The 24,117-nt window shown below is 37.3% G+C and overlaps 3 protein-coding genes across 8 annotated transcripts in view; all 3 read right to left on the reverse strand.

Annotated features, from left to right (window-relative positions):
* pfkfb4b (6-phosphofructo-2-kinase/fructose-2,6-biphosphatase 4b) overlaps positions 1 to 24,117 on the reverse strand; it is a 514,755-nt gene that overhangs the window by 173,538 nt on the left and 317,100 nt on the right. The gene's annotated exons all lie outside the window — the stretch shown is intronic.
* Positions 6,482 to 19,021, reverse strand: LOC100332423 (G protein-coupled receptor 22). Of its 2 annotated transcripts, XR_015493965.1 has the most exons (3): positions 18,747 to 19,021; positions 8,592 to 11,344; positions 6,482 to 7,420 (listed from the first exon to the last, which is right to left on the reverse strand). XR_015493965.1 is itself a non-coding variant. In XM_087257738.1 (2 exons), exon 2 carries the CDS (start codon positions 11,243 to 11,245, stop codon positions 9,680 to 9,682), a length of 1,566 nt encoding a protein of 521 aa, XP_087113864.1. In that variant the 5' UTR covers positions 11,246 to 11,344; positions 18,747 to 19,021; the 3' UTR covers positions 6,482 to 9,679. The 2 variants fall into 2 exon arrangements, 1 of the variants encoding a protein (XP_087113864.1); XM_087257738.1 differs by having other exon boundaries at positions 6,482 to 11,344.
* Positions 21,467 to 24,117, reverse strand: part of col7a1 (collagen, type VII, alpha 1) — a 127,376-nt gene continuing 124,725 nt past the window's right edge. For 3 of the 5 annotated variants that reach the window (XM_087257677.1, XM_087257675.1, XM_087257676.1), the window contains exons 118-119: positions 22,361 to 22,534; positions 21,467 to 22,255 (exon numbers count right to left, since the gene is read on the reverse strand). In XM_087257677.1, coding sequence (XP_087113803.1) covers positions 22,365 to 22,534 — 170 coding nt within the window. In that variant the 3' untranslated portion in view covers positions 21,467 to 22,255; positions 22,361 to 22,364. Of the gene's footprint in view, positions 22,535 to 24,117 lie in introns of all 5 variants that reach the window. The other 2 variants (XR_015493959.1, XR_015493960.1) reach the window with 1 other exon arrangement.

Consider the following 24,117-nt stretch of genomic DNA (forward strand, 5'->3'; position numbering starts at 1 on the left):
GGGGAAAAATATCTAGAAATACACGTGAGGGTTGATTCAGTCATCATGGGATTCATCCTTCTGCTAGTTATTCCACCCACACGAATTCTCTCTCTCTCTCTCTCTCTCTCTCTCTTCCTGTCCTCCAAGGTGACTTTCTCCTTGCACAGGCACATAGGCAGATCTTTGTTCTTATGCAAGTCTGGAAAAGAGATGAGTGAGGACAGAACGAAGGGAGAAAAACCAAAAAGCAAGACACAGCCAGTGATGAAAAGAAGAAAGATGATGACAGTGACTGGAACAGATGAGATTTAAAAAGATGCATGCGAGTGAGAAGTGAGAGAATGGTGAGAGAGGAGAGATTTTAATGAATACGTGGCAGCACTTTTATGGCATACAGTAAGAAAAAATATTACCCACCACCCACCTATCCACTCTTTCATTTTTCTTCTTTCTTTGCTCATGAAGGCACACAAACAAATGGCACCCACACTAATCAGCATACTTGAGTTTTCATAATTAAAAGAGAAGAGTGTTAGATAGATGCTGATTATACCATTTAAAATGTAATATGTAAATTTAATTAAGTGCATTAGTTTTCCTAATCATGAAATAAATGAACAATTACAAATGGGTAATTTGAATGCACCCGTAATAACCTACAATCCATGTGTGTACATAGCCATGTGCATCATCATAATTGTTTCTCAGTGACTGAATAATAATGAATTCGCTTTATAAATGAAATAGCCGTGACTATACTATCAATTTAGCATAGCCTCTTATAGTGTCAAACCAAACTGAAGATTGTCAGCACAGTTAAAATAATAACAAGTTTTGTATATTAAAATATTACTGATCATATTAAAAGGTAATATTTTCAGCAATTTAAGAAAACACATGCAATTACAAAACAAAACGACAGCAAATTAAAAAAATACTCACTATGCATACACATTAAAACAACATGCTTCATTTTCACACAACATGCACAAATTAACAAAATGCACTGCATTTTCTCACAACACAAGCAATTTACGAAAATGCATTGCTTTCTTTCACAACATTTGCAAAAACACCACAACACAATGGAAATGTTTCAAGTAGACCCAAAAACGTGATGGACGTGAGAAAGGTGAGATTTTTGTTTGTTTATTTTAACTTTCTGATTCCCTTGTCTTGTATTTCATTAGTATAAAAAACCATAACCTAAGTAGCCAATTTTGTCATGTTTTAGGGTTCACTTAAAACATTTACATTGTGTTCTGAGCTATTTGAAAGTGTTGTGAAAAAATGTAGAGCATTTTTGTAAATTGTTTGTGTTGTGAGAAAATGCAGCGCCTTTTTAAAATATTTTTGCATTGTGAGAAAATGCAGCGTTTTTGTGAATTGTTTGCGTTGTGAGAAAATGCAGCGCCTTTTTAAAATATTTTTGCATTGTGAGAAAATGCAGCGTTTTTGTGAATTGTTTGCGTTGTGAGAAAAGGCAGTGCGTTTTTAAAAAATTTGTTTGCGAAGTGAGAAAATGCAGCTCGTATTTAAAATCATTTGTGTTGTGAGAGAATGCAGTGTATTTTTAAAAATTTGCGTTGTGAGAAAATGCAGCATATTTTCGTAAATTGTTTGCGTTGTGAGAAAATGCAGCTTATTTTTTAAAAAATTGTTTGCGTTGTGAGAAAATTCAGTGTTTTCGTAAATTGTTTGCGTTGTAAGAAAATGCTGCGTTTTTGTAAATTGTTTGCAGTGTAAGAAAATGCTGTGCATTTTTAAAAAAATTGTTTACATTGTGAAAAAAAAATGCAGTGTGATTTCTTTAAAAATTTGCGTTGTGAGAAAATGCTGTGCGTTTTTTAAAAATTTTATTGCATTGTGAGGATTTGCAGCACTTGTGCTATCAAATGGATGAAACCTTTTCTTTATTTGCTGGCATTTTTTTGTAATTGCATGTTTACTTAAATTGCCACATGTTTAACTCTCTTGGCCACAATAAATATTTCATGATATCACAATTTTTGTATATTTTAATAAAGCATACTACCTTGGTAAGCATACTTTTAATTAAATTTTATTAAAACACTTAATAAATAAAATTAATTATAATTTAAATATTTTTCAAAGTAAATGTATGCAGCATACACACAACGTCATAAGATGTTAAGATAAGGTGAGATTTAGGTTATGATGTCAGGTGACCAAAATTTTATGTCTAGCCCGCAACCAAGGACAACATTGTTTTGATGTCCAATGACGACATCAAATGATGTTGATATTTGGTTGATTTTAGGTTGTGTTGGAAAGTGACCAAAATACAACATTGAGCCACCATCTTAAACCAAGCATTCCGCTTACTCTGTAATTATTCATTTTAGTAGATTATGCTGTATCCTTGTTTCCGCACTTCCTGCGTCAGGTCAGTAGATGGACTAAAGTCCAGTTTAAATGGAGCATTGGGCACACTAACTGTAGTTTAGAGATTCGATTGAACCTTCATATTGATTTCAGTGTACTTGGGTGGAAAAGAAATTATTTCCGTCTAGGGCAACAAGGTGTTGCACGACTAACCTAGAGATAGGATGATGACCCTGGTTTGTAAGTAATGTTATTCTAAATTAAGTGTACATAGGAAACCGTGAGCTTGGCTAAACCAAAATTATTTTAAAGAACAGTAATCGGTTCTATTTATAATAATGGTTTTGACCTCTGATTAGAAATAGTTTGACCTTTAACTCAAGGGTGTACATCTAAGGGGACTATTAAAAAATACTTTAGAATGAGCAGTGAACCTTCATCCACCAGTGGACTCCTTTATTAGGCCAGCTGGGTGGACCTTACAATGTCATAGTGGTAAAGTCCAAACAATGTCTAGCTGTAACATCATTAGACGTTGACATTTGTGTTTTTAGGTTGCGTTGGAAAATCACCAAAATCTGTCCGATGTTGGATTCTGACATCAACCCAATTTTCATTTCCATCCAAAATTCAACGTCTCGATGTTGGGGTACAATGTCAATCTGACGTCCTGTTGACGTCCTGTACCTGCTGGGTAGTTGTTGAACAAGTGAACAAATCTCGATGGAGAAATAATGGTGAAATTATTTAAGCAGCCACATATTATTTATATCCAAACAAGTTGTTATCCGAAAATAAACCCATTGAGGGTGATATAACACTCCTTTGTGTTAAGATGAAAATCATCCCTCAGTAAATGTCATATTCCAGTTTCATATTTGTGTTCATGGAGTGAATTCAAATTAAATCAAGAAAATAAAGGTAGTCATGTCCTTACTGACCCGTATTATCTCCTGAATCAAAGTTGTTCACCTCTCCATTAAGGCATGTGCAAGACCCCGTCCCCATTATTGGTCTTCCAATTATTGGGCTCCTGCAAATGTCAGTGTGTGTCATCAAACATTAATAAGTGTTAATACGATCAGACTTCACAAGTGGAGTGCAGCTTCTATCAGCGATAATGAGGAATGTATGTCTCCTATTCTCTACACACACATGGCTGAACCACAACCCCATCTTTAAAGATGAATAACATTTTCAGGTCTGAATCAGGAAGAGAGAGAGAGCGAGAGAGAGAGAGAGAGAGAGAGAGAGAGAGAAAGAGAGAGAGAGGGATTTTGAAAAGCTACCATCTGACTGATTGAACAGGTAGCTACTTTATTGAGTATCTCTCGAATGGCATTTGATCTTCTGGGTGAGACTGCAAATGCTGACAGAGACACAGGAGGTTCTTAATTGCCAGTTTGACTTTTATCAGCTGGGATGAAGTCAGTCAACCTTTCTCGGCATGGACTAATTGTATATATTAAAGCAGTCTGCACTTCTTAATAAACTCAGGTAATGAGAAGATGCCACCGTACACTAATTAACTTTCAGCACAAGCATCTCGGAATGTTATCATTATTCAGAACAGCAAACTTTCCCAATCAGGAAACCTATGCAGATTAGATTGTACACCTTCGACAAACACCAACTTATATGAACATACAGTCTACAGGTTCAAGGTGCCTTGGACCTACTTGAATATTTACATATTTTAAAGTGCAGTACAAAAACTTTCAGATTCCCCCAGGTTAATTTGGCACCAGGTAAATTCCTCAATTATCTGACAGAAACTGTTTAAGGTCTGTTTTAGCCCATGAACCCAAATATGAAATTTTGTGTTCAGCCCAAAATGAAAATCATGTAACTAATTACTCACCCTCATGTTGTTTCCAACCCCCCTGAGACCTTTGTTCTTCTTTGTAAAAAAAATAAAGCTATTTTAGGTGAATTCCGAGAGCTCCCTCATCCTCCATAGGCAGCAAGGTTGTGACTCCTTCAAAATCCAGAAATGTATCAAGAAACATTCTTAAGACAGACCACATGCCTTCAGTGGTTATTAAATAAAAAAAAAAATTATATTATCAAGCTGCAAGAATACTTTTGTGAGCCGTCACAAAAAATTTAATTTATTCGATGTCGTTGCAATACAACACCATAACCTACCATGACAATTACCACCTCAGGTACAGATTATGTGCTTTATAAAGTGTTAAATGACACCAATGTGAGGTTGAACATCATTTAACGTGACGTTTAAAGTCATACTACTTGAAAGCAGCAGATTGTTCACATCAGATCTTGAAATTAAAAATCTAGCTTTCATTCATTTTCTTTTTGGCTTATTCCACAGCGGAATGAACCGCCAACTTATCCAGCATGTTTTATGCAGTGGATACCCTTCCAGCTGCAACCCATCACTGGGAAACATCCATACACACTCATTCACACATACACTAAGGACATTTTTTAGCTTCCCCAATTCCCCAATACCACATGTGTATACCACACTTTGGACTTTTGGGGGAAATCAGAGCACCCCGACAAAACCCACGTGAACACAGGGAGAACATGCAAACTTCACACAGAAATGCCAACCAGCGACCTTTTTGCTGTGAGGCGACATTGCTACCCACTGCATCGCCTAAATAGCTTGCAAACTGTTTGAAAATGAAAGTCAGTGACTCTGTGCAAACCAACATCAGTCACACAGCCTAAAGCTATACTTTTAACAACTAAATAGGTTAAATATGTATTAATCAGTGCAATGGATGATATTTAAAGGAATGGCTGGTGTTTAAATGTTTCTGCCGTGTCGCCTTTGGATGGAGCAGACAGCCAAATTGATTGTCACTGGAATTTTATTGCATGTTGTGTTTTTGGGACATGGTGCACATAAACATGCGTAATATAGACACTGAGTCGTAGACCAATTAATATGAATGCGACATAGGGGTGAGTAATTGATACCATAATTTTTATTTTTGGGTGAACTAATCCTTTAACTGGTATCCTGCCTTACCAGTTTTCACTGACGTTGCAAATTGCTGAGCCCTTCTACATTGGCTGAAACCCTTCGACAGCAGCTTTTCCAGATGAAGGTCAAAGGGACTTTCAAACCTTCATCATCAGAAAGAATCAAAAGGTAGGACTAACCTTTTCTGGGGAGCATGCTGTGTGGACTGAAAGGTGGTCTAAAGTTTATTGATGAAAGCAAGTTTAATTTTGGTGGCTCTAATGGGAAACATCATATACATTATCAAAATTGGGAAATACTAATCTCAAAGTGAGAGAAGTTGGTGAAATGTGAAAAAGGAAGTGTCATGGTTTGTATAAGGTTTTCGACAGCAGGATTTCGGCCTCTTTTATATGGAGCCAGATGAGCCTCAAAATAAAATACATTTACAAAATAAAATTCATACAAGCACAGCACAATTAACAATTACAAAAAACTATTTGTAAGTTCAAAACAATTCGTAAATACACAAATACAATTCGTAAATTCAAAACACGATTCATAAATACACATCTAATTCGTTAATTCAAAACGCAAGTCATAAATACACAAATAAAATTCATAAAATCAAAATGCAAGTCATAAATACACAAATCCAATTCGTAAATTCAATATGCAATTCAAAAATACACCAATCCAATTCAAAAATTTAAAATGCACTTCAAAAATACACAAATCCAATTTGTTAATTCCAAACACAAGTCATAAAATACACTAGTTCAATTTGTAAATTTAAAAAGTGATTCCTAAATGCACAAAATTAATTCATTTGGCAAAAACATTTATATATTGTGTGTTGTATTTATGAGTTGTGTTTTGAATTTAATAATGGGATTGTGTAAACATGAACTGTGCTGCGCATGTATGAATTTTATTTTGTAAAAATATTATTTTTGAGACTGATCTGGCTCCATACTCTTAAAGCTACATGGCAGAGTGAATGCAAACGTTTAACAGAACATTCATCATACAGTATTCTTCATTATCGCATAAAATAAAACACAAATTAACATTTTACTCAAAACACTTACCTACAATTGGCAAATCCAGAGAATCGATAATAACTGAAGTGTTTTCATAATTTTTAAATGCACCTTCTCTCTATTTGCAAACCCAAAATAACCACGCTGAAGTTGTTAACAAACCAAACAAGCAAAGAGGCTGAATATTTTTATTACTGTAATTCAGACTTATTGCTCCTCTATTGTAAAAGAATACAATAACCACCTCAAAGTGAAAGAATGTACAACACTGACAAAATATATACATATATGGGACACAAAATAAATTATTTTCAGCTTTGAAAAAGTGGTTTCAGTGTCAATATTTTCAGAAACTGATCGAACCAGTACGCATGCCCTTGGTAGAGCAGAATTGAAATTGGCTGCAGTTTCAAACCACAAAAATATCACTATTTACATCCCTGATCATATACATTAATAAACACTATAATAAATCTATTGCCCTCTAGACTATCAGTGACAAGGACACTGGAAAATATGTGCAAATGAATGTGTACTGGTGGATGGTTACTTTTACACCACACGATGAAAGCCGATAGATTGGTATTAATTGTGATGGAAATCATGCGATGCATAACCTGGATTTGGAGTTTATTGCACATGACCTCTTGCAGACTCACACGTGTAGATTGGCTCTCTGGGTCTCGCTCTTTAAACCTCTAGCACCATGAGAATATTTGTGCTCTACTGGTTAATTAGACAGCGGCCTATTGACCTCAGAGTTCAGTGTGCTTTAGAAACCCTGTGCTGATTAGTTGCCAATGATGATACACACTCACGTACAAGAGACCAACCAACATCTTTTAATTTCCTTTATAGAGGTGAGTGAGTCACACATATCATCTAACACATCTAACACTTTAAATGGTTTCCTGCACATACTTTACCTTGTACGTACAGTCATAAATAGGCCCAGGCGGAATCTGCTGACTTTATCAATTTTCTTTGACATTTTCTGCACAGACTTTGAATAGATTTTATCGACAGTCCCCTTTACCCAATAATTAGATATGTTTACATGGACCCTCCCAATATTTAATATTCTTGATATTCTTGCTCTAGTGCAGTGTTTCTCAACCACATTTCCATGGGACCACCAGTTCTGCACATTTTCCATGTGTCCTTAACCAAACACACCTGATTTAGATCATCAGCTCATTAGCAAAAACTGAAAGACCTGAAATGGGTGTGACAGGCAAAGGAGACATCCAAAACATGCAGTGCTGGTGGTCCTCCAGGAACGTGGTTGAGAAACACTGCACTTTAATACATACCACCAACACAATGGTTGCTAGTGTGATAGAGTAATTAAGACGGCCAATTAGAAGTGAAGAAGGCAGGCTTAACAGGATTCCACAGGTGATTTAAATGTAGCTGTGATGCTTTTGCAGCAGTCACACTTATGTAGTACGGTGCCGTGAAAAGGGGCGGGGTTAAACAATATATTATGTCACCTTAGAATTGTAAGGTTCTATCTGACATTTTTGACAAAATTGAGTTATTTATATATGCTTATAAAAGGACAACTTATTTACATTATGTGATGTGCTTTTATAAGTTGTTTACATTTTAAGACTTTTTATTTAAAAAATAAAAACGGTTTATCTACACTACACGAACACTAGCTCGGCTCTATAAGGTTCTTTCTGTGAGCCAATCAGCATTTTTTATGCACGCACAAGGACCAATCAGCATCAGCTTTCTTTGTCATTTCGCCGGACTGCTTCATTGACAGCAGGAAACACCAGAAAGAAACACAAAATCTCAAAAAATCTGAGTCGGCTAAATAATGCTGCACCACACAAAATTGAGATGTGTGTAAATGTGATGATTTAGAAGCATTTTTGACATTGAGATGAAATGTTAAATTTTACATTGTGGAAAAATAAATTAATATTAAAAAATGGATATATTAAATGTGGAATATTTTTATTTGTGTATATATAGTCAGTGAAACACTTTTTAAATAATTTGCTCATTGTCTGTTTTCTCTTAAAGTCTTTAAATTTAATATTAAGCCTTGAAGGGCAAATACCTAATTAAATTCATGGGGCATATAATTTAATAAATATAATTCAATGCTTCATATGAAGCATAAAATGTAATAAATATTAACATATTAATTAGATAAAATGAACATCTGCACTGGACACAATATTTAGCACAGCCTTGTATCAAGTCTTGTACCTTGTAAAAATCATCCTAAAACATGAAATAAATGTTATAGAAAGCAAAAATGTAACTTTCTCAAGCATCAACATATTGTTACAACACAAATTTATATATATTTTTTGATTGTATTTCTTAAAAAAGTAATGGTTCAATTAATGATCTGCCAGATAGAATCTTATAATTCCAAGTGAAAAATGACTTTTTTTTAGAACTAGAAGGTTCTATCTGCATTTACTGTGTGTTTTTTTATTTCAATTTGCAAATGTAAGATAACTTTGATAATTTACATTTAGAGTACATGTAGGGTCTCTGTCATATTAATGTTTGAAAGAGAATTGGTACACACACATTGTTTGCTATATGGAATGCAAAAGCTTTGAAGCTCAGTATCTCAAAATCATTTAGAACGCAGATAGAACCTTAGAATTCTGAAGTGACGTTAGACATTCAAAAAAGCGAGTGATTAATCCATATTTTAAATTTTGTGGACTGCGAAACTTGTTGCGTGAGCTTGCTTTTCGGGTCTGACGCATTCGCGTGCGTATGAATGGAAGTCTATGTGAGAAAAGTGCAGAGTGACCGCAGCTTTTGGCTTTAATGTTAAATGAGTAGCTAAACATTTACATTTCAAGAATTGTTTGGCGATATAATCCATAACCCTTGTCCCATCCCTAACCCTTTTTAATTGTCTTTGAATTGAAAATAAAGGCTCATCTATGAATTTTTACAATCATTTACATGAAGCATGTAAGTCAAAGCTTAATGTTACAAGACAAAAACATTAGCGAAGCACTATTCAGCATATTAGATGAACAACTAACAGTGAATGTGTGCATATGTGCAAACTGATTCTCACCAACAAATCTAGACCCTTCTGTTCTTCTTCAATTTTCTTCATTCCACTTAAATGCCTTAATTATTTAATCCCACCCCATCAAAATAACTCCTTTGGTCCTATCAAGTGTTTAAAAATGGCTACAGTCTTGATTTAAATATAGTAAAATATGCTAAATGGGGCAAAAATCAATCATACTAGCATCTGAAACCATAATTAAATCCCCCAAAACATTTAATAAATGAACAGATAGAGAGTTCACCCAAGGGAACGCACACTCAGATTCTGTCTGAGCCTAGTTATAAGTCCCAGACACACAAACACTTACTCTCTAACAGCCTCCGTCAGGCAGCGCTCAGTAGCATCGCTGCAATTTGCCCCGTGCTTGCGACGGATTCTGGTATTAGTGCGAATACGATTCTGCACGTTTTGCGGCCTCAGCCTGCGCAGACGGGTATGCAGAACTTTGCGCAGTTTTTGCCTTGTAAACGCATACAGCAGCGGATGTAGCACTACCGTCCAATAAGCGAGCACAAGGAAGCAAAGTCTCAGGCGTTCCAGCCAATCAGACGGCCCGATTGCCAGCATAAGAATGGGCATAATGGAGAGTGGCGCCCAGCATAGGAGAAACGAGAGAATGATGATCACAGACATGCGAAAGACTCGCCTCTGACGTTCTCGTCGATCCCGGTGGCGCCGAACTGCTCGGCGCAGAGCTAAAATGGCTGACACTGACGCACCCACACCCATGCTGGATGGACCTTGGACGGGGGCAGGACTTACTTGAGTGGTTACTGTAGACACAGTAGGCATGGGACTCAAAGGTGTGGATGCAGGAGTAGCGATATTAGGGCTAGTTATAACAGAGAGGGATGCGGTGGGACTCAAAGGTGTCATTGATGCAGTGGGGGTGGGGCTTAAAGGTGAGGTTATGACAGACACCGTAGGGGTGGGGCTAAGTGGTGTGGTGAGCGAAGGAGTGTTGGTCTCAGTGTTGATTGTTACAGTGGTAACTGTATCTGAGATGATTAGTGGCCCAGTTGAAAGTGGTGGTGGTGATGTGGGCGTATTCCTCGTCATGTGATCCGGTGACCTTGTTGACCTTTTACGACGCAACCAGAGGCGATGTGCAGGCCGTTTGCTGTCTCGATGTGGCCTGGGTGTGCGTCCAATGCGGATGCGCAGAGTCTGCAGAATTCGTGAGTATGTAAATAGCATCACAGCGAGAGAGCACAGGAACACAGGAACCTGCAGTAACAGATGAGCCTGTAGAGTCCCCCCCCACTCTGAACAAAGCACAGTGCCATTTGTGTGCACAAACACCCCCTCGCCTTGCCCTGACACAAACCCTGCCTCCACGAATGGAAGAAGTGGCACAGCTAGAGAAAGCACCCACACTGCCACAAGTAAAACAGCTGCCCTTCGAGGCGTCAGCAGGCGATTGGCTGGTCGGACGCTGATGTCATAGCGATCTAAACTGATAAGCAGCAGGTTGAGTGCTGTGCCCACGCTGGCGAAGCTGGCTGCTGATTCGTGGAGACAGCAGAGGAGGGCGTGGTGCGGAACCGAGGCTCCACCCAGTATGAGGAGCGTGGCAGTGATGGGTAGGCAGAGGAGACAGAGCAGCAGGTCAAGGGTGTGCAGGCTGAGAGTGACCGCATGGCTGACAGACTCCAGCAGGCTGCAGTGACCACAGTATAACACCAGCACGGTCAGATTGCCGCCCACCCCGAGGAGCAGCTCCAGCAGCAGCACAGCACTCACAGTCGCACGGAAGCCGAGCCACGAGCCCTCTTGCTGTGCGAGCCCGGCCCCCACGCCATCTTCAGCCTGTAAGAGGGACAGACCGTGGCCCCCGGTGAAGCTGCCATCTGTCTCCATGGACACCATCGCCACGTGCCTTCAGGCATAGTAATGCCACCCGCTCCCACTAGGCATGCTCCACCTACTCAGGTGTTTTCTTGTGGTGTTGATGAATGACTGACAGCTCTGTGGTGAGGAGACAAAAACAGAATGAAACAGTCTTAAAATGAAGCAAAATGTACTGAGACCAAATACACTGGGATCTATCTATCTATCTATCTATCTATCTATCTATCTATCTATCTATCTATCTATCTATCTATCTATCTATCTATCTATCTATCTATCTATCTATCTATCTAAAAAGTCAGATGCTAATGTGACTAAACTTTTTCTCTTTTAGGTAAGTTAGGATAGCAAAATAATGAGAGAGATATTTTTTTGAGAAATTGCTTTAACCTTTCTTGAAAGTCAAGTTTACATACAGTAAGATTATAATGCCTCTGAAAAAGCTCAGACGATGGTGTCAAGGTTTTGGAAGTTTCTGAATGGCTAATTGACAACATTTGAGTTAATTGGAGGCACAACTGAATAGTTTTTAAGGAAAACTTCAAACACACTGTTTACTTGTGGGACAACATGGGAAAAATCAACAAGCCAGAATAAAAAAAAGCCAGATTACAATTTGCTAAATCACACAGGGAAAAATTATATATTTTTGGAGACATGTCCTGTGGTCTGATGAAATTAAGATTAAACTGTTTGGCCATAATGACCAGTGTTACATTTGGAGGACAAAGGGGAAAGCTTGCAAGCCTATAGGAACACCATCCCAGCTGTGAAGTATGGGGGCGGCAGCATCATGTTGTGGGGCTGTTTTGCTGCAGGAGGCACTGGTCTACTTCACAACATAGATGGCATCATGATGAAAGAAAATTATGTAGAAATACTGAAGCAACATCTCAAGACACCAGCCAGGAAATTAAATCTTGGCCACAAATGGGTCTTCCAAACAGACCATGACCCTAAGCATACTGCCAAAGTAGTTCAAATGTGCTTAAGGGACAACAGAGTAAATGTTTTGGAGTGGCCATCACAAAGCACTGATCTTAATCCTATAGAAAATTTGTGGGCGGAGTTGAAAAAACTTGTGCGAGCAAGACAGCCAACAAATCTGACTCAGTTGCACCAATTCTGTCTAATTGACAGAATAGTTCTGTCTAACTATTGTGAGAGGCTTGTGAAAGAATACCCAAAACATTTGACCAAAGTTATACAGTTTAAAGCAAAGCTAAAAAAAAAAAACACAAAGGAAATGTATGTAAACTTTAAACTCTCTAAAAATTATTATTATTATTTTTTTATTATATCATTATTCTAGCATTTAGCAAATGTACATCATTTAGGTAATTCTAACGGACCTAAAACAGTAAACGTTTAGTATGATTTACTTTCAGACATTTTTAAAAAATGGTTATGTTCCTTTTTTAGAGTGTATGTAAACTTATTTAATTGTTTTAACTGTATCTATCTATCTATCTATCTATCTATCTATCTATCTATCTATCTATCTATCTATCTATCTATCTATCTATCTATCTATCTATCTATCTATCTATCTATCTATCTATCAATTCATCCATCTATATTTATATTTCTATATTTTCATCCATCCATCCAAACGTATAAAATAATTTAAAATTATATGACTTTAAAAAAAATCTTTCAATCATAATATCATGAACGGTGCACTTCTTATTGTATCACAGTGAGTTACATCATCATCATCCCCACTCATCATCATCATTCATTGAAGTCAGAACAAACGCAGACAGGGCCTAAGAGAGATTCACAGACGCAACCAACCGAGCGCTGGCAAAATTTTGGTGAAAAAGAGGGTATGACTTGTCCATCTGAAATGTAATAAGGTATTGATCGAGCGAGACAGGACAATAAAGATGAGCCTGATGTGCGCGTGAGTGATCGTTTGTGTGTGATCCTGCGGTCCCACACAGCCAAGAGTTTGTGGCCAACAAGAGAACTATTCAAACAGCTGAATTACAGCACAGAGCGATCTCTCACACAACCAAGGATGCAAAAACCATCACTGAAACATTTATGAATCGAAAACTGCTCCGTGCCTGTACCAGCAATTTAACGTATTCAAGAAATAGTGATTCTAATCAACTCTAAACCCTAAAAACAAGCAACTCTCAAAATACAGAAAAGAAAACACAGCAGCTTGTCATTCCACAAACACACACAAGAAAAAAAAAACAAATATATAAATAAATAAATGAGTTCGACTTGAGACTGATCCCGTTTCTAGGATGGTTGTTACTATGGCAACTGGTCTACAGTTTAAGAGTGGCCAAAATACAAACAGTAAGAGTTTCTGCGTCTGTGGTGGTTGGAGAGACTTTGCCTTTTAAGCACATCTGTGATAATGACCGCAGGAGGAAAGTTTTGATGTTTAACACAATGAGACTGCGAATGGGGGGAGGGAGGCCAATACGCTTGGCATGCCGATGCGCCCCATGCCATGCTGGTAATGAAAAGAGGTCACTGCAGTGGAACTTCTGAATGACAGTAGGAGACATAGATTTAGGGCTCAGATCACTGAAGCCTGACATCTTATGCCCACAGAAGTGAGACTGTGGTAAAAATAAGTGGGACTGATTTTTTGTCAGAGCGTTGCATGTAAAAAAAACTAAGGAATAGTGAGAGAATGAGGGATGAGTGGGAGGTGCAGGTGCACAGTGTGTTGTGAAATCGCCGGAGGAGTTTGTTTGTACCTCCTAGCCTCTATCCATCAATGTGCAATGCTTGAGATCCATCCATCTTTCTTTAGACTAACCACGCTGTCTCAGCTGTTTCTGCCATTTATCAGACTCTATTTCATTATCGTTGTTTTCCAAGCCAATTTGGTCCGTCCACGCTGGTTTGTTGTCAGCCTGTTAAAGAAATAGTTCAGCCGAAAATGAGAACTCGTGCTGTTATAAAACAGAATGTACACGTAATGTGTTTGGAGATTTTTCCACAAAAGATCTGCCAGGCTCTGAAAGGATGAGGAAAAGCAAAAATGTGCTCTATATGCTATTGTGTTAAATGATGTTTTCAATATAGGCAAACTGAAAATCAAAAAAAAAAAGTGTTTTATGCATTTTGGATGATCATTTACATGATAATTACATTTTGGGGGCCTGAAAAAGAAAAAAAAATCTTTTCAAAACAGGTTTTAAAATGAGGGGTGGCATGGTGGATCAGTAGTTAGAACTGTCGCCTCACAGCAAGAAGGTCGCTGGTTTGTGTACTGGCTGGGTCAGTTGGTATTTCTGTGTGGAGTTTGCATGTTCTCCTCATGTTGGCGTGAGTTTCCTCGGGGTGCTCCGCTTTACCCCACAGTCCAAAGACAAGCGCTATAGGTGAACTGGGTAAAAAAAAAAAAAAAATGGCCGTAGTTTGTGTGTGAATGTGAGAGTGTATGGGTGTTTCCCAGTACTGGAATGCGGGTGGAAGGGCATATCCTGGAATAATTGCTGGTTCATTCCATTGTGGCAACCCCTGATAAATAAAGGACTAAGCTAGATATTAGTGATTAATCGAAAAGTAATCGAAATCGACATTCCGAACTTATAATCCATCAAATTTTTTAAGTCAAATTTTTCAATTACTTTCCCTACCACATGAGGAGTCACGTGACCCCGCTTTGTTAAGGCTGATTTATATGTCTGAGTCGAACGCACGAGTATGTTCCGGCGCAGCCTTCGCATGGTCGCATACTCGCACACCTATTAAAAAATGTAACTACACATCGGACGTTTGCAATACATTGACGATGATTGTAAGCTGTGCCAGAGATGCCTTGAAGGGGCATATTTTCTTTTACAATAAAATTATTATTTACATGAAAATATTTGTTTACAGAACATCAAGAAATAAAATATTCCTATATAATATTTTATGAAATATTTTATACAGGATATACAAGACTTATTTTATTTAGCAGAGATACTGCTTATTTTCTACTTTTGAAAACATTAAAAATAGTTAATTTTATTTCCAAAAGTGGAAGATATGTGTTTTCACTTTTCATAAAAAAAAAAGAAAAAAAAAGACTGCTAGTTTTGGGCATTGTATGTTTTCATGTTAGTTGTTCAACAGTGATGTTCAATAAATAATCATAGATAGTAGACAGTGTGTGTTTCCTTCAATTATTTTAGAATGAAGTAATGCTCCCTACATTTAAAAATCTCTCACTTGTAATATGTGAGAATATTTACTGTACAAACCCTGTCAGTGAACTATGAGGGCAAAAAATAAAATAAATAAATAAAATAATTGTTAATTAATCGTAATCGAGTTAAAATGTTCAGTTAATTGAGGTTTTGATTTTAAGCCAAATTGGCCAGCACTAGACTAAGCTGAAGGAAAATGAATGAATGAATCTTAAATGCAAGTTATCATTATTATCTCTGTATAAACTACAAATATGTGATATTTTGAAAACAGTAATGTTGTGCATGTGTATAATCTGCTAAATCTATAGGCTGAACAATGGCAGACTTTGTGATTATGTGATTATCTGAACAATGGAGTTTGTGATTATTTGTGTAAAGGCTAAACTCAATTTTAGGGGATGGAGTGGACATGGATTTTTACCCTAAAACATAAAGGAAAACTTAATTAATTCATTTATTTTCTTTTCGGCTTAGTCCCTTTATTAATCCGGGGTCACCACAGCGGAATATCCCGCCAACTTATCCAGCCTATGTTGTACGCAGCGGATGCCCTTCCAGCTGCAACCCATCTCTGGGAAACATAATACACACTCATTCATACTCACACACTACGGACAATTTAGCCTACCCAATTCACCTGTACCGCATGTCTTTGGTTTGTGGGGGAAACCGAAGCACCCGGAGGAAACCCACACGAACGCGGGGAGAACATGCAAACTCTACATAGAAACACCAACTGACCCAGCCGAGGCTTAAACCAGCGACCTTCTTGTGTGAGGCGACAGCACTACCTACTACGCCACTGCATCATTCCTAAAGGAAAACTTATTTTAGTATTTTGAAGTTTTTCATTACATTTTCATGTCAGTTGAACATTTTAGTTATTTTATTTAGTGATCATTTTAATATGCCTCTGTTTTATTTGTTTAATTCCCCCCCCAAAAAATTTGCTGCTAATTTATTCACCCTCACGCCATCCAAGATGTAGACAACATTTCTTCCGGAGTATTGTAAAGAAAGTATTTTAGCTGAAAACTCAGCGCTTGGTGATTTATATAATGCAAGTGAATTGCTACTGGTAACTCTCCATCCAGATTGTCTGAATGTGCTGTTTGCAGAGAAAGTAAGTATGTTTACATGGACACCAATAATCCGATTTTAATTTGATTAAGACAATACTCTGATCAAGAGTCTACACTGTAATAAATTCCCAGAATTTCACAACATGTAACTGTAATTCTTCACAGTAAATTACATTAGTGTCACTTTACAGAATTTAAGTGTTAAATTTTACGTATTCAGAATTTTATTGTGAAATTAAGGCTGGCATCATGGTTACAGCTGTAAAAATGGATAAATATGTTACATGTTAGTTATAGAAATTCAAACACAATTAATATTTTATTGAACAGAAATTAATAGACAATAACTTTTATGCTAGTACAGAAACTTTTTTGATATTTAGAAATATTTACAGAAATATTGTTATTATGAAGTACCTCACAGTGATTTACTGTGAATTTACATACAGTACTTTACTGTGAAAGTAACGCAATTGTTAGCCAGTAATTTACTGTAAACTTAAGGTGAAACATTTTACTGTACCATGTAAACAGCGAATTTTGATTAATCCGACTAAAGTCATTTTGAACTGAACAGAAATCGAATTGACATGAAGTATGCTGATTTACGTCGCATTATTGAAGTGCAGTTCAGACCTGTAAACATTACAATCAAACTATTACCGTTATGTAGGATTTTTGCTGCTTTTTCCGACAGGACATTTTATACACACACGGCTGTTTAACACTATTCTCTGCAACTACACATTCAAACATTCAAAAAGGAACTCATGTGAACAACTTAATCATATTATTGTCTTATTCAGATTAAGGCCAATAATTTGATTACTGATGTTCATGTAAACGTAGTCAGCGCGGTTTCTCACAGAGCCATGTTTATTAACTTTGTTTTGATGTGTTTTGACTTTCAATATGCCTTTCAAAGCAGCCATTGGCTTGCATGTTATGAATCACCAACAACCAGTTATAGCTGAACTCCTCTTCAGTGTTCTACTGAACAAAAAAGTCAATAAATGATCGTCTTCATTCCACATACTCAAACTGACATATAGATTGCACCAAAATTTCTCTTTTGTGCTCCACTGAATAACACCACGCAGGTTTGAATAGTCATTAGGGTGAGTAAAAAATCACGAAATATTCCTATTGCTCATTTCACAATAGCAGATGCACAACACATTTATGCCGCAAATTGCATGTGATAATTTTTCTTTGGAGCCCTGCCGTGCACACCAAATCAAAATAGATTTCTCAACGGTGAAATGAGCATGCAAATGCATTTTCTATGTTTATACACTCTTTGGAAATGAAAGAGCGTGACAACAAGTGAAACTACGTTCACTACGCAGAGAGGAACCAAAATAACTCCACATCCAGAAGGAGCCAAAATAGCTGATGATCTAGATTCCTCTTTCCTTTCATACACATTCAGGGCCATTTATATACCTGCTCTACACTTCATTGTCCCTTACGGTTACTTCTTGTCCTTAAAACATATTGTAGCCTTTAATCCAATTAGAAATGTGCACAGTCCATCTCATACATTCTGTTCTCCCTTTTTTCAACTGGCATCTTGACGCCTGATCTGAAGTGCATCTGAAAATCCAGTTGGCTGTAATCAGACTGACTGACTGCGAGAGCAAGAGCGCAAAAGATGATGATGATGAGGATGATGACGGGTGTGATGAATGTGAAATGATTGACGCAGGCGTATTTAACTTTCTTTTACCCTCAATAATTTGCTGGAGTCACGTGTCTCTGAGCATGTGCATGTGTCCGGTTGTGTTTGAGAGCATCGGTGTGAGGATGATGTCCCGATCCGAATTACAATAAAACTCACAAGCCCAGACACTGACAACAACAAGATATTCAAACGAGAAAAAAAAGCACACACAAACGTTAATTTCTTAAAAAAATTACATTTTTAAATTCAAATTCACAGATAGAATGACTGCAGATTATAGGCAACACATGGATTTTTCTCGGTAAACAAATCGTCCGTATAGTGGCGGCATATACCCTGCATAAGACACCGGTGGTAACCTTTTTTTGCAGTGTAAAATAAGAGTCGAGATCCAGATCAAACGACACAGCTGATTGTCTCTTATCATTTTTATTCCCAGGCGCGCGCTTGCAAGATTTTCCACTTAAACTAACGAAAAGGAACGAAGAGCTACAGTACAATGACAGCGAATGGCAATTAAGTGACAAGATCAATATGCTGGTGAGGAGTGTGAAGATGCATCAAGGAGGTTTTTTACTCACCTTGCCCCGCGCGCCGGGAATCCCCGCTACATTCCACTGCGGTCCGTGCCGCGCGCGCGCTCCGCTCTCTCTACTAGAGCGCGAGATTCCTGGGGGCTTCAGGACTGTCCGCTGGCAGGTACGTGCCCGGAATAAATGTCGCACCTTCTGTGGTGCTAAACGGTGGTAGAAATCGCTACGGTGCTTCTGTGAGTACCCATGAGTGCCGCTATCCTGCGAACTAGACAGACTGAAAGAACCCGCTCCATCTGCGCGAGCGCGCATACACACTCACTCACGCACGCACGCACACACCAAAACTGCAGGCTTCATCGTGGAAACGCACGAGCTACTGTCTGCAGTCAGCGCGATTCATAACAACAAATGTACAGATTCTGTTGGATTATTACGACCTGTTATTTGATAGCTTTACTTTTTTATTCATTATTCTATATAATTAAGCTGTGAACATTATGCTCTTATAAATGCAGGCATACACGTTTATTCTGACACATTATGAAAGGGCACAGAAATTGCTTTTCAATGTCAAATTCAAAGTCATTTGTTCCTTCCAAATGCAATTAAAGAGGTAGTTCGAAAATAATTAATAAAATATGATTTAATTGAACTCGTGCTATTCAAGATGTAGGAGAACATTAAAGATGATTTGGTGACAGGCACCTTTAGTGTCATATAGACAATATACAGGCAAAACAAAATTGGTACCTGTGACTCTTGATTATATATTAAAGAAGTGAAAGACTGGTCTGTGCATATAACTGAACATTATTTTTTATTTAAACATTATTACTTTTAATCTGTAGTCTCGGCAGATGGTCTTAAACTTGTTCACAATAGTCTGTACTTTGTAGTATATATATATATATATATATATATATATATATATATATATATATATATATATATATATATATATCACACACACACACACACACACACACACACACACACACACACACACACACACACACACACAATACTTGACAAAATCTTGTAGCCTATGCAAGTTTTAGTTGACTTCTAGTTGATCATTTGATATCTTGGCTTATATGAAATTAATAAATAAATATATGACTCCCATCAGCTTGGACGACTGTATCCATACCTCTCTGCAATGACTCAAATAACTTATTAATAAAGTCATCTGGAATGGCAAAGAAAGTGTTCTTGCAGGACTCCCAGACTTCATCAAGATTCTTTGGATTCATCTTCTTGCTGCCTCTATCATACCCCAGACATGCTCAATAATGGTTTTGTCTGGTGACCAGGCTGGCCAATCCTGGAGCAACTTGACCTTCTTTGCTTTCAGGAACTTTGATGTGCAGGCTTAAGTACGCGAAGGAGCGCTATCCTGCTATAGAATTTGACCTTACCCTATGGTTTGCAATGTAATGGGCAACACAAATGTCTTGATACCTCAGGCTGTTGATGTTGCCATCCACTCTGCAGATCTATCCCACGCCCCCATACTGAATGTAACCCCAAACCATGATTTTTCCTTCACCAAATTTGACTGATTTCTATGAGAATTTTGGGTCCATCATGCGAGCTCCAATAGGTCTTCTGCAGTATTTGTGATGATTGGGATGCAGTTTTATATATATATATATATACTCCCAATTGAGACTGCACACAAAACACAATCTTGTTTTTTTATATTCAGTTGGTAGCAACATCCAGGATTAGAACAGTTTGCTAAACAATACACAAACAGCAACAGCTCTTTAGATCATTTATGATTCATAATCATGCACAAGGCGATCATAAAAACGCTTAGAACTGTTTGTAGATTAAAGGCAGTATGTTATGTATGATACTTCTTGCACAGGCCCATTCTTTTCCATCTTAATACCTCTATTTATCATCAGGACCAACAGGCATTCATTTTATTGTGTTTTACTTATTACAATTACTTTTAATCTCTAAATTAAATAAAATCACCAAACACCACAGTTTTAGCTCAAAATCCTCTTCAATTTTCTTTTAAAGGAAAAAGATGAAAAAAAAAGATCTGAGAGGGACAAAATATATATTTTTTTCGTTTATGGTTTCCAAACACACTCCTTCCTTCCCAAAGATTAGTAGGTATGGAAAGAGCCATTTTAAAAGCATGCGCAACAATCCTAGAGAATGAAGAAAGCATCCATTTATATTAATATTCAATGCACCATCTGATATAGATTAAGACACTGTTTGACATCTGGAGCACCACAGAAAATTTGATGCACGCTATTCAGAGACCGACAATGCAACAAACTCATTAAAAGGCACAATGGCGGATTCATCTCAAGAGTGAACAGAATAAAAATACACGCTGGCACTCAAACAATGCGCTATTAAGCAGGCGTAAGAATATAAAACAAAATACCCTAACAGATGGACTGGCCAAAATGCAGTCAATGAATAAATATGAGTAGAAATGAATATGAAAACAGCGCTTGAGTGACAGTTCTGGAAGAGTAGTAATGAGTGTACGTTGGCATCTTAACAAGACGCTCCAGAACCATTACTGAATCATCAGATGTGTGACTAGGATTGATGCGCAACACAAATCCCCTCCAAAAGACAACAACGCAGAGCAACTGCAAATTGATAAAGCAGATTGCAGTGACTTTAGTTCTGATAGTGAACCACAAATGGACCTTTCGGTTGACGTGAGACCAGTCAAATGTAGATCTGTACTTGTTAATATTTATAGTTAAAATGAGACAATTCAGACATTTTGTATTGTTTTCATGTTTATTTTCCCTTTAAATTCCGAAGTTTATTCCTAAGTAAATAATGAACATGTGAAAAAGAGACCGATCACATTACAACATATGGAAAATGACTACATGTGCTATCAAAACTGCATCTTGTGCAAAGAAAATGTAAACTGTAATGGAACAAACACGGAATTTAACCAAAAAGCAATACAAATCCAATCAACAATATAAAAATATCTTTAAAAAATAGCACCGTTTGTCCATGTACTGTACACAACATGCAACATTTAATAATAGAAGAACATTCATTCTCATTTTAAGGCTGATAAAAATACAGATCTACATTTACAGTACAATTCTGTACAGCGTAGGCTTATTCTAAGAACAGGTCTTAAGGAACTGGAATATTACATTGTGTGTTCTCGTGTCTGTTTTTAGCACCTGAGAAAATGTCAGTGGGTGTAAATATGCGACATCCAGGATTAAGTGAGAAATGAAAGATAATGCTGTGCTGTTACTGGCTGGACTAATGTACAAGATGTTCATGAGGAAAATTCCTGTTTGACTTTTTGTCTTTGATGCAAATGTAGGCAGATTTAGTCTGGCGGCAAGATTGACAGATGTTTGTCAGCTCAACAGACAAACAAATAAATAAAATAAAATGGGATCAATAATTAAAATTTGCTCATCCCGTCAAGGAAAAAGTGTTGCCATCAATCTCCTGTGCATGATGGCATTGGTCAACACTGAGGTTTAGGGGTTTCATATCATTAATGAGTTGGAAATCCTCTTGCCTTCACGATTCTATAATGCAGAATATATAGATACAGTGTGAAAAATCCCATCTCTATCCGGTCCACATGCATTAATGCGTATGTTTTTCATCTTCGGAGCTGAGTGGTAATGTACCTTCTTACTGCTGTAGACAGAGTTTCTCACACTCTTCCTTCTGTAAATAGCGGTTAGCGTTTCCTCCACAGCCGCTGTAGATAAAAGGTCTACAGGCGTCCACCTGAGAGTTAAAGTACCAGCGCAGGGTATAGCGGGAACAATCACCCTCTTCCATAGGCAAGATGCACGGATCTAAAAACACATATGAGGGAATAATTACACAGCTACATTCAAAAGCTTGCAGGCATGAGGATTTTTTTCTTGTAAAGAAATGAACTCTTGAGATTGTCCCCAATGGTATACCTTCTGAATTTTACATTGGAAATGTGTCTTGATCATGACAAAGAATGTGTATTGAATTTTTTGTACATACTTGGCCAAAAAAGGTATATTATTATTATGGTCAACTGCTCAGATACTTCAGGCAGGCAACCCGACTTCTACGTCTGGAAAAATTAACCTATGATTTAGACTAAAGATCTGAGGTGTTCTGGCGCATTTGGTCCTCCATCTGGATTTTACTTGAGGGTACTCAGTGACTTTCAAAATTTTTTTAATAATTTCCTTTTATTTTTGTCCTTGCTTTGAAGCATTTGTATGCATTTGTTAGAATGTCTAAAAAAACTGCTGTACTTCAGCACTGTTGTTCTGTTGAAAAATAAATTAAGAAATAAAAAACTAATAATAATAATTTGCTGAATTAAAAAAGCCAGTGGTTACATTGGCGAGGAAAAAAACTTCACCAATTGACGAAGTTAAGGGGAAAAAAACTCAAGAGAAACTAGGCTTTTTTTATTCACCAAGAGTGCTTTACATTAATTAAAACTGACAGTAAATGGATTCATTATACCACAAAAGATTTCTGTTTCAGATAAAACGTTAACAACACTTAATATTCAGCAAAGAAAATCTTAAACGTAGTAGTTTGAACCCCTTAATCTAAGAATAAGTCAGGGGAATGTTGGCCAAGACCAGAACAGCTTTCCTTAAATTCACTTTTAGGATCCACATTAACTAATTCTTTGATTCAGTCAGTAAATGCAATTACTGTATATAACAAGATGCTATTAAGAGCTGTTCTGATCAAATCACTTCACTAACAACAGAATTTACATCTGCATGGCATATATGGAATCGGAATTTGTAATAGCAGTTGCACAAATAATAGAAATTCATTTTTCAGATATAAATTCTCAATACAGGATTCAGAAAATGATGGAAAATAAAATATATATCCAGCCATATCACTCTGCAGCCCAAGACTGGTTACTCACTGAAACTAAGCAGGGCTGAAGCCGCCTTTCCAATGCACATGTAAAGTGACAGACTGGAGGTCATTCAATTCCAATGGACAGTAGTCTGGGAGCTGCGTGGAGTTCCGATCATGTCGATCCGTTAAAATATTTGCGACCAAAACTCCTGCAACTAAACTGTATGCGACCGGCCAACCGGACATGATCTATTTCAGTGTTGTCTAAGCAGGTCCATGCATGCAAGATGAGAAATAGTAGTTCTTTTTTTTTTTAAATCACAAAAAAAGTCTATTCATAAATGTATATATTGCTTTTGCACTCCTTTATTTCAGGCACTGCGAGAATCAGCTTCTCTCCCACGGTGCACGACAAAATAGAAAATTCTATGCGACTGCCACAAGGGGGCGTATTCCAACAGTAATGTCAGAATGTCGTGTGCAGTGGAAAGGCGGCTTGAGCCTGCTTAGTACCTGAATGGTAGATCACATGGGAAAACTAGGTTGCTGTTGGAAGTGGTGTTAG

The sequence above is a fragment of the Danio rerio genome, chromosome 6 (assembly GCF_052040795.2).
Source record: "Danio rerio strain M-AB ecotype USA chromosome 6, GRCz13ab, whole genome shotgun sequence".
Lineage (NCBI taxonomy): Eukaryota > Metazoa > Chordata > Actinopteri > Cypriniformes > Danionidae > Danio > Danio rerio.